This window comes from Echinops telfairi, unplaced genomic scaffold, assembly GCF_000313985.2.
Source record: "Echinops telfairi isolate 266 unplaced genomic scaffold, ASM31398v2 ScPeMD7_7413;HRSCAF=8451, whole genome shotgun sequence".
NCBI classification, from domain to species: Eukaryota; Metazoa; Chordata; class Mammalia; order Afrosoricida; family Tenrecidae; genus Echinops; species Echinops telfairi.
In genome coordinates, this window is record NW_022111313.1 from 854,852 (window position 1) to 865,051 (window position 10,200).

Genomic DNA, 10,200 nt, shown 5'->3' on the forward strand with positions numbered 1-10,200 from the left:
GATGTACAAATGCGCTTTACACAATTGATGTGTGTATGGATTGCGATAACAGTTGTATGAGCCCCTAATCAAATGTTTACAAAATAAATAAAAATAAAAACATTGAAGTTGTACAACCAAAAAAGAAGTTTATCAAAGATTGCCTGGATTGCATCCCCAATTGCATTTGACTGTTTCCCTTCCAGAAGCAACTATGGGGATGCAACTGGAAGGGAAACGGTCAAATGCAATTGGATGATGGGACTGCTGTGTCTCAGTGGTGGCTGTACTGGCTGTCTCATATACCTGCCAATTAGACAAAATGTTACTGAGAGTGAGTGCATTTTACTTTATGTAAACTATACCTTAATAAAACCAAAACATAAGAAATAAACTGAACTGACTCAGTGACCCTATAGGACAGGGGAAAACTACCCCTGCAGGTTTGTTTCTCAGGCCGTGAGTCCTTAGAGGAGCTGACAACCGTGTTGTCTCTGGAGCAGCAGGTGGCAGATTCCAACTGCTGGCCTCATGGTGAGCAGCCCAATGTGAAACCTGCTATATGTTTGATTAAAAACACAAAGCAACAGAAACCACGAACCAACCAACCAACCAACTCACCTCCACGAGTCTATTCTGACTCTCAGTCACCCACAGGGCAGCCTGGAAGTCTTAAGAGTTTCTGCGATTATACATCTTTACAGGAGTAGACAGCTTCATCTTTCTCCTGCAGAGTGCCCGGTGGTTTAAACCACTGGTGACCTTGCAGTTAAATGCCAGTCTTACGAATATGGATTCATAATTTATGAGGGTGGCCCAAGATAGAGCAGTAGCTTACAGGGAGGGCTGTCAAAGACCTGGCACGGGTACGACTGGAAACCCTGATGGAAGAGGAAACACTCTTAAATGAAGTGCAGTCTCCCTCGACCTCACACCTCACTCAGAAACTAATTCCAGGTGACTTCTTTATCTGAATCTGAAAAGCACACCCAAGTTTCTACACACTATCCAGAGGGCAGTTTCATGACCTTGGTAGGTCCGTTTCATCAACAGGGCTAAGACACACTGACCAGAGGAAAAGGCTAATTCAATGGCATCAGTGAATTCAAGTGTCATCTTCTGCCCATGTGAGACTAGTCAGAGAGGCAGAAAAGTCTCGTCACTGCCAAACGACTAGCATTCAGGATACAGGCGTGCCACTCAGTAAGAATGAGAGCAAGAGTCACTCTCTTTTTTATAAATTCTTTTATTGGGGGCTCTTACAACTCTTATGACAATCCATACATCCATTGTATCAAGCACATCTGTACATATGTTGCCATCACCATTTTCAAAACATTTTCTTCCTACTTGAGCCCTTGGTATCAGCTCCCCCCCCTCCCTCCTCCACTCTTGTGACCCCCCCTGATAAATTATAAATTATTTTCATATTTTACACAGTCCACTGTCTCCCTTCACCCAAGTTCCTGTAGTTTGTCACCCTGTGTGTGTATTATACATCTATCATTGCAATTGGTTCTCCCCCTTTCTTCAATGGTATTGTTATTGCCATTATTGTTTCTGAGGGGTTCTATCTGTCCTGGATTCCATGTGTGGAGAGCTCTTATCTGTACCAGTGTACATGCTCCAGTCCAGCCGGATCTGTAAGGCAGAACTGGGTTCATGGCAGTGGGAGGGGGAGGGGGGCGAGGAAGCATTAAAGAACTAGAGGAATGTTGTGTGTTTCAGTGTTTCCTGGGTGCTATATTGCACTCTGTCTGGAGAGCAAGATTCTTAAGGGGCACTTACAAAGGGAGCGCTCCAAGGGGGTGCTGCCTCCATGAGGAAGTGTTCAGTCTCTGTAGTCACCAAGGAAATGGAGCATAGAACCAGCATTAGACACTCTCCCACATGCTCCAACAGGCTGCGCAGATGGACTGCTCCCCTCCAACAGGGAGACCACTGTGCACTCTGGGAGCATCTACTGGAGCAGACATAGACTGCTCTGACCCACGAATTCTGTCATCAACGAAAGACACTGCTAAGACCCAGATAGACAGTTACCAAAGACGACAGGTGTGTACACCAATGGTCACAGCAAAATCACGTGTTAATACTCCAAACTGGGACCAACCAAAATGCCCAGCAGGGGATGGACGATCCAAAACGCAGTGACCGCATATGACCGAGTAGAATGGCGTCTGTGGGTTTCTGAGTCTAACTCTTTGGGGGAGTAGAAAGCCCTATCTTTCTCCCTTGGATGGACGTGTCACTGGGGGCGCATTTGCCCCATGGGACGGCTACTCTGCACAAACTGGCCTAGCGAGGAAAAGGAATCGGGCCTGCCATGTGGAAGAGCACAGCAGAATCACACACAGTCTGAATGATGCGGTGGGCTAATTCTGTGGACATAATACTGAGAAAACTAGCAAGCAACCATGTTAGAGGTTTATTGAAAAGTAACAATGGCTAAGAAATGATCTAGCACATGTCAAGTCCGGTTTCAGTAACTGTTACCTGCCTGCACTTGGGTTTCTCAACACCCCTGGGACCTAGAAGAGCTGTCGGGGTGGCGGGGGTGCTGTGGCTTGGCGTCCACTACTCCAAGTGAGCAAATGAATCACCTGAGGGTCCGGGCCGCTTGCAATTGCAGGCAGCTGAGCCCGTCAGCGCTCTTCGACACGCCATGTGCACTGACTCTCCTTGGGGCAGTCCGGATGGAAAGGTGACAGGAGGGCACATGTCCTGAGGACTGTGGGAGGTTGGGGAGGCCACACCCCCATTCTTCAAAGGGAAAAACCCAACTGCTCAAACAGTGGGATGGTTGAGCCTGGGCCAGTCTGACTCCAGGGCCGTGGTGTTCTCATCCCAAGGAGGAGGGAGGCCTGCAAGGCAGCCAATGGCGGTGCCAGGAACAGAGGGAGGCTTGAGGGGTGGTGGGCAGTAGCTCTGCCCACTGATGCCTGGGGAAGGGCCAGGTGTCTGACTTGAGGGACTGAGGGAAGGCTGGGCCCTCTTCTCTGAGGAGAGGCCAGGAGATCAGCCAGACATGAATTCCTAGGTGCCTTGAGCCCTGCTGGGAGCAGCGCCCACACATCGGGCCGAGTGGTATGGGAGGGCTTCTGATCCAAGCCGCCTGACTTGTCCTGACAGTGCGGTCACCAGAGAAAAGTAGGCCTACTTGAAGACAGAGGAACGTAGGGAGTGGAGAGGCAGGTACCTGGCAGAAAGTCGGTTCAAGTCCTGGGTTGGCAACTTGGGCACAGGGCACAGGCCACAGAGAAAAGCTGAGGAAGTGGGTGGAGTCTAACTTAGGTGAAGTCAAGCTATGGGAGGGCACCGAGGGGAGACTATGCAGTGGACACAGAGCCAAGCAAAGAAGATGGCCGTTGAGAAGGGGAGTCACCGATGCAGGAAGACTGCTAGGGATGAAGCCATGGGTGTGTGCTACAGAAGTGGCTTGGGTCCTGCTGCCTCACTAGCCATTCTGCCCCCCATGCGCCCTCTGGCTCTGCCTGTCATACTACCTCTGATGCGTTACTCTCAGCCTCTGCTTCCCCTTATCTCCACCCAGCAATTAACTTCTGTTCTTCCAACCTTTTTGTAATCTATTTTGCTGTTGTTGAAAGTATACACAGCAATACTTAGGCCGATTCCACAGCTTCTCCGTGTACCACTTGGTGACAGTGACGATGTTCTCCAAGTTGTGCATCCCTTCTCTCTCGCTCGCTCGCCTTCGCTAAGCCGCTCCGTCATTCACACAGATGCACTGCTCCCCACGGATCCTACCTAACCTTTGGAGGTGCTGCTGTCAATTTACTCTCCTGCTCTAAAAGAGCACAGTGCTAGTGCACCACAAAATGCCCACTTCTTACCTAGGGGATTAGTCGCTGAGTCTTAAAAGCTTGTGAGCAGTTATCTACGAAACAACTATTGTTCTCTCAGAGCAAAGACGAGTGAGGAAAATCAAAGACACAAGGAAACAATCAGCCCCAAAAAAGGACATAACCCAGCCTCTCTGACCGGGAGACTGGAAGAACTAGATGGTGCCCAGCTACCGCTGCTGGCTGCTCTGAAAGGGAACACAATCGGAGGTCCTGGTGAGAATGGTATAAAATTGGAACAAGACTCCAAATGATAGACTATGGTCCATACACACCCTTCAAGGCTGGAGTTGAACTCACCCCTGTGGCTCTATTTTCAGTCAAATGAGGCAAGTCTGTAAAGTGAACACTTACACTAGAGAGGTACATACCCCTTAGAACAATCAACCAGTTGAGGCGAAAGGGCAGCATCTACCCAGGGACAAGGTTCTGAGGACAGGAAGAGAGAGGAAGCAAAGGCGGGTGGAAACGGGAAGAGTGCTGGAACACCTTGGGGATCACCACCAATGTCACAGAACAAACTGTGGATGGACAGTTGAATGGAGATCTAATTTGCTCTGGAAACTTTCACCCAAATCACAATTAGACAAAACAACAATATAAAACCAAACAAAAGAAACTACTCCATCTCATGGCAAATCCAGAAATACAATGAAAAGTAAATAAGGCTTTGGAATCGAACTTATCTCTCCTGCCATACACCTAATGAAAGCCACAATCAAGTCTTCCAAGTGTGAAACTCCAAGAGCCTTCCTCACCTTCTCACCCTAAAAATCGTAGAGGGTAAATCTCTGATGCATCTATCACTTCTAAAAGAAAACAACAAAAGGAGCAGAATGCTCAAGATGCTTTTTTTTTAAAACTAGGTGAGCATAACTATTGTTTGGTTTTTAAGATGACATTGGGAATATTTCTGGTTTAAGATTTTTAAAGATTATCTCAAGGCAATAATTTTGGAGGTTTATCCAGTCTCCATAGCACCAGAAAGTCTGGGGGTACATTAGAATTTACCATTCTGCTCAGCATTTGCCCCCTTTTGGTCAGGATTCTTCAATGGAATCTTTGATAAAAATGTGCAGTAGTTGTAGCTGGGCACCATCTAGTTTTTCTGGGTTCATGGCGAAGGAGGAAACTGCTCATGGAAGCAATTAGCTACACATTTCATTTCTTCCTCTAATCCTCAACTTTCTTTCTCTGTTTCTTTAGGCAAATAGAGGCTAATTGCTGCGCCTTGAAAGCTGTTAGGACTCCAGGTACTAAGCAACAGACCAGGAGTTTGGACCAAATATCCAAACCAAACTCCCTGCCATTGAGTCAACGCAGACTCACACTGACCCGACAGGACGGGGAAAGAACTGCCCTGTGGGTTCTGAAACTGTGACTCTGTAGGGGAGTAGAAAGTCCCATCTTTCTGCAGAGGAGAGGCTGGGGGGTTCACACCGTTGACCGTAAGGTTCGTAGCCAAACACATAACCACTATGCCACCAGGGCTTCTTAGGAGGTAGGACAGAAACACTGTTTGTTGGCCAATTAACGGGGATTTCCCATGAAACCATGGCCCTAAACCTCCAAACCAAGGAACCAAATCCCAGGAGGTCTGGGTTGAACACAGGCAGTCTAAGCAGGCACTCTGGCTTTCTGTAAAAATATTCATCACACAACATTTGCCACGTCAACATTTTACAGGTATACAACTAATTTGAAGCAATTATAATCATTGCCTCTGCAACCCTATTAATCAACGTGATTTTTTTGCCATCACAATTTACCTTCTTTGCCCTTCCCCCTCTCCCTCTTGATTCTGGTAACCACTAATAAACTCTGCTCTCTATTAATTTGCCTTTTATGGGCAGGGGTCCCTTGTATCTGTTAGGTCACCCAGGATTGATCCTTTTGTGGTCGCCTAGTTTCATTCAGCCTGAGGTTGGGAAGCTTCACCCACACTGCAGACTTCCCACCTTCGGCTGCCGGGAGTAGTAGTACTCCACTGCACAGCACCACTGTCGGATGCTGCAGTCCTCTGCTGATGGGCATTGAGTTGAGTCCAGCTATTTGCTATGGTGACTATTCGTGTACAAGCTGCAGTGAACAAGCAAGTGTGTTGGTCTCCGCTTTTAGGTCTTTTGGGTATGCACCTAGGAGTGCAATGCTTGTGTCACATGGCGGTTCTATTTTTAGTTTTTTTGAAGAAGTGTCACACTGTCTTCCAACATTCCTTTTCCTTAAGCTTCTCTTTTAATTAACCTTCTAATAAACATCCTTGAACTTTTACACCACTCATCATTCAAAGGTTAAATGTCAGGTCTTTCAAGTGATTCAAACCTGCATTGCTTCCCCCATGCCTAGGCCAGGCTCCAGTCACACTCTCACATTTGTCCTTTGCAGCACATAAGAGTCAACTAAATCATCTGGACATTTGTCACAGAATCTCTCTCTCTCTTTCCCTTGCAGATAAGGATCATGAGGCCTGAAGTGTACTTGGCTAAATGCCAAGCTCAAAACCAAACTCGAATTGGTTCCAGCTCATAGTGGGCCTTGTAGGACAGAGCAGAACTGCCTTTAGCTTTCCAATACTGGTATTCTTTATAGGAGGAGACTGCCTCATCTTTCTCCCAGGGAGCCACTGGTGGGTTCTGAACCACTGAACTTGTGATGAGCAGCTCAATTTGTAGACCATATACATCTGGGTAAATTAGGGGTTAGAAACCTTTTTCTGGAAAGGGTCAGACAGTCAATACTGTTGGCTTCATGGGCCATGCAATCCCAGTTAAACCTATTCAACTCTGCCATGCTAGCTACCTAACAGCCCTCAACAAGACGTGAATGAATGGGTATGGCTGTGCTCCAATACACCTGTATTTGGTAAAACAGGCAGTGGGCTACGGGGTAAAGGACCATCCTGCTAACCCCTCTGGTCTACATTGCCAGCACCTGGCTCCACAATTGAGTAAAACTACAAAGTGCCATGGAGGCAGGCTGTGGAAGAGGGAGGATGGGGGTTAAGGAGGGAGCAGAAGTCGAAGCAGCAGAACCTTTTGAGAGTTCCACAATTTGTGGGGCAGGGCTGGGGACAGCCTTGGGGCAGGAGGTTAAATAGAACTCTTTGCAGATTAGGACAAGGCAGGGCTGGGGAACCCAGGGGGTTAATGAAGAAGTTAGGGCATGGGCCCCAGAGCTCAGGACTGTACAGGGACTGCATGGGTGTTGAAGGAGACAGAAAGACGTCTTCTGGAGCTGAGGACAGGCGTCAAGAATGGCTGCTGTTTTGGCTGCGTGCTATCAAGTTGAGTCTGACGTATGAAGACCTTATAGCAGACAGGAGCTGGCCTTGTGGGTTCCCAAGCTGTAATCTTGTGGGAGCAAATCGCCAGGTCTTTCCTCCTGCAGACCAGCTGAGCAGGTTCAAGCCACCAACTTTTGGGCTAGCAGCTGGGTCCTTACCATTGCCCTAGTGCTCCCTCAAGGAAAGGTCTGCCATTGGGTCACTTCTGACACACGGTGACCCCATAGGACACAGTAGAACTTCCCCTGCACGTTTCTGAGGCTGTCAATCTTTACAGGAGCAAAAAGCCTCCTCTTTCTCTGGCAATCGGCTGGTGGGTTGCAACTGCAACGTGTAAGTCATTACGCAGCCAGGACTCCCATCAAGGACAGGCAGAGGGAGGAGAGAAAAGGAGAGTCTTATGTTCTTCTCTATAAAATGTGAGGGGAGGCCACATGGTGAAGAGTGGGGCCTCAGAAGGCTCCGGAAGCCCGAGCGTCTGACAGGGAGTAGTGGCAGCCAGGCAGGTCACCAGGGCTCCCAGGAAGACCAGCGCCAGACATCATTTTTCTCTCTGAGGGGAACGTGTAGAACACTTCCCGCAGAGGTGGCACCTGAGTGTTCTGTGGGTTGTGTTTCTAGCTCTGACTCAACGTGGCGTGGTGATTCACTCACGGAATCACCAGCATCGCCCGCTGTCCCTTCCTGTCGCTTCACTTTCCCATGCAGGTAGAATGGCAGGCGAGGAGGCTGTGGCCACGCCTCATACACGCAGACACACCCAACAGCAATGAGATTCCTGAGACAGCTCATGGTGGGCCTCATGCCTCAAGTCTCCGAACGTGGATCCACAGATTTAACAAAGCAAGGACCAAAAAACATGGAGTGCCTATCAACTGACAATCAGACCAAACTCACTGCCACAGAGTTCGATTCTAACTCACAGTGAACATACAGGACAGGGTAGAACTACCACTATGGGTTTCTGAGGTTGTAATTCTTTACGAGAGTAGAACGCCTCATCTTTCACCCTTGGAGCAGCTGGTGGTTTCCAACTGCTGACCTTGTGGTTAGCATCCCAGCACATAACCCACTGTGCCACCAGGCCCCTAATCACAGGAGCCTGTCATCTCAAGAGGTTGCTTTATGGCTGTTCCTCACATGCTGTCCATGGTAACTCACCAGCTATTCCTCTAGCGGGCAGATGCTTTGCAGAGAGCATCAAGGGAGAGTATCACACCCACTGCCATTGAGTTGATTCTGACTCACAGACCTGAGAGGACCGAGAACTGGCCTTGTGGATCTCTGACACTAAGTCTTTACCGGAGCAGACAGTCTCCTCTTTCTCCCTGGAGCAGCTGGTGGTTTCAAACTGCTGACCTGTGGTTATCAGCCCAATGCATCACTCACTGTGCCACCAGGGCTCCTTTACGGATGGACAGTAGAGAATAAAGGGAGGAAAATATGTGGTTGGGAGCATACCAATAAAACTATAACAGTAGTTATTTAGTTTTACGAGCCTAACATTGAATGAAAACCTATGAAACATGTCTCACATAAACGGAGATATGTGGAATCAGTCATAGAACAGACATCTCATATTTCAACATTCTTTCTTTTTTTTAAAATCCATGACCAGGGCTGGCGTGTGGGAAATAAATGGATTCGGGATCCCTTCTAGATCTTTCTGGGAAGGGCCAACATCACTGAAGAATCTTTGAGTTGACAAGCCTTTTCAGACCTCGTTTTCTTCCATCTAATTTAAAAGATATTTACTTAAACGCACACACTCAAGGGTCAACTGTAGCCTGGGAAGTAAACCACCGATGCTTGTGTGCAGGTGTGTGGGGCCTCCACGTGGCTCGCGCATCAGGAAGGAGCACGTCTCCTAAAACCTAATAACCAGTCCCGTCTTCCTCCACGCCCTTCCAGAGCCGGCAGCAACCAGCGCCCCGGGATTCTGAGTGTCAAATGGCAACGCCGAGACCTGTCTGACCTTCAGTGTACCCTTAGAGGGATAGTAAATAAATTTACTCTTACCCTATCGTTGGGTTGATGTTTGGATCAAAACTGTTTTCCACAAACCGCCACACGATACTCGATTTACCTACACCCGTATCCTGAAAGAGAACAAGACGGTCCAATAAGGGAGCGTTTACCTGGGGGCAAACACCAACAAACTCTCTGTGGCTCAAGTTTGGGATTTTAGAGTCATCAAGCATCAATCACCTTTAGAAGTTCGGGGACACAAAGGCGGCTTTCACATGAAGCTGGTAAAGAGTTGTAGCTAACTGCGGTCAAGTTGTTTTTTGACTCAAGGCAGGCAAGTCCTGGCGTGGAGAGGATGGCTGCTCAGGAGGGTTTACGGCCACCACCTTTCTCAAGCTAATGGCCAGGCTTGTAATGAGATTTGGGAAGTTTCCAATGGGCACCAGGATCTTTTGAAAACCCTCAAGTTTCAGCTTTAGTGGGAAAAGTGACAAGCCCGTTGGCTTTTTAACATGTATATGCCAACTGATGAACTCTTGAAATACTTGCAACTGGATAAATCCCAGCCCCGCCGCATTTTTGTTTAAATCAAATCAAACTAGTTGGGCTCATTTTCAACTTGGTGGAGAAAGCGCCTTCGGTTCCAAAAAGCAAGCTTTGAGATCGCAGGGTTGCCCTGACCAGACAGGAAGCGAAAACTTCAAACCGGTGCCTGGGATTTCCTGACCAGATAGCAAGTCTCTTACACTTGAGCCGCACCCTCGGGGGGCCCCACCCACGGGCACCGCGCGGGGTCCGAGACGACCCGGGATGGTTAAGGGGCCAGTGGGCTCGTCAACTGGAGGCCTGCCATCACTTTTACTTTGGGAGACGTGGCGAACGCCCCACGAGTACCTCGGAGAAGTTGCCGGGGAAACCCTTTAGGGGCGCAGTTTCATCCAGGTGCGCGGAGGGGGCCGGGGGGGCTCCTTACTCGTCGGGGCTTACAGAGTCGGGGTGCAGGGGCCTCTGGCACCTCTCTCCGGGCTCCAGGACCGGCGGGGGGCTCAGAGGGTCCCTGTCGCCGGACGACCAACTGCTGGGCGCGGCCAGGTGGGCAGGGTGGCA

At 48.9% G+C, this 10,200-nt stretch overlaps 1 protein-coding gene across 1 annotated transcript in view; it reads right to left on the bottom strand.

The window, feature by feature from the left end:
* The window catches only part of RAB22A (RAB22A, member RAS oncogene family), a 78,561-nt gene that overhangs the window by 67,123 nt on the left and 1,238 nt on the right, over window positions 1-10,200 (bottom strand). Inside the window, exon 2 of the mRNA XM_030887478.2 lies at window positions 9,145-9,224. Coding sequence (XP_030743338.2) covers window positions 9,145-9,224 — 80 coding nt within the window. The remainder of the gene's footprint in view (window positions 1-9,144; window positions 9,225-10,200) is intronic.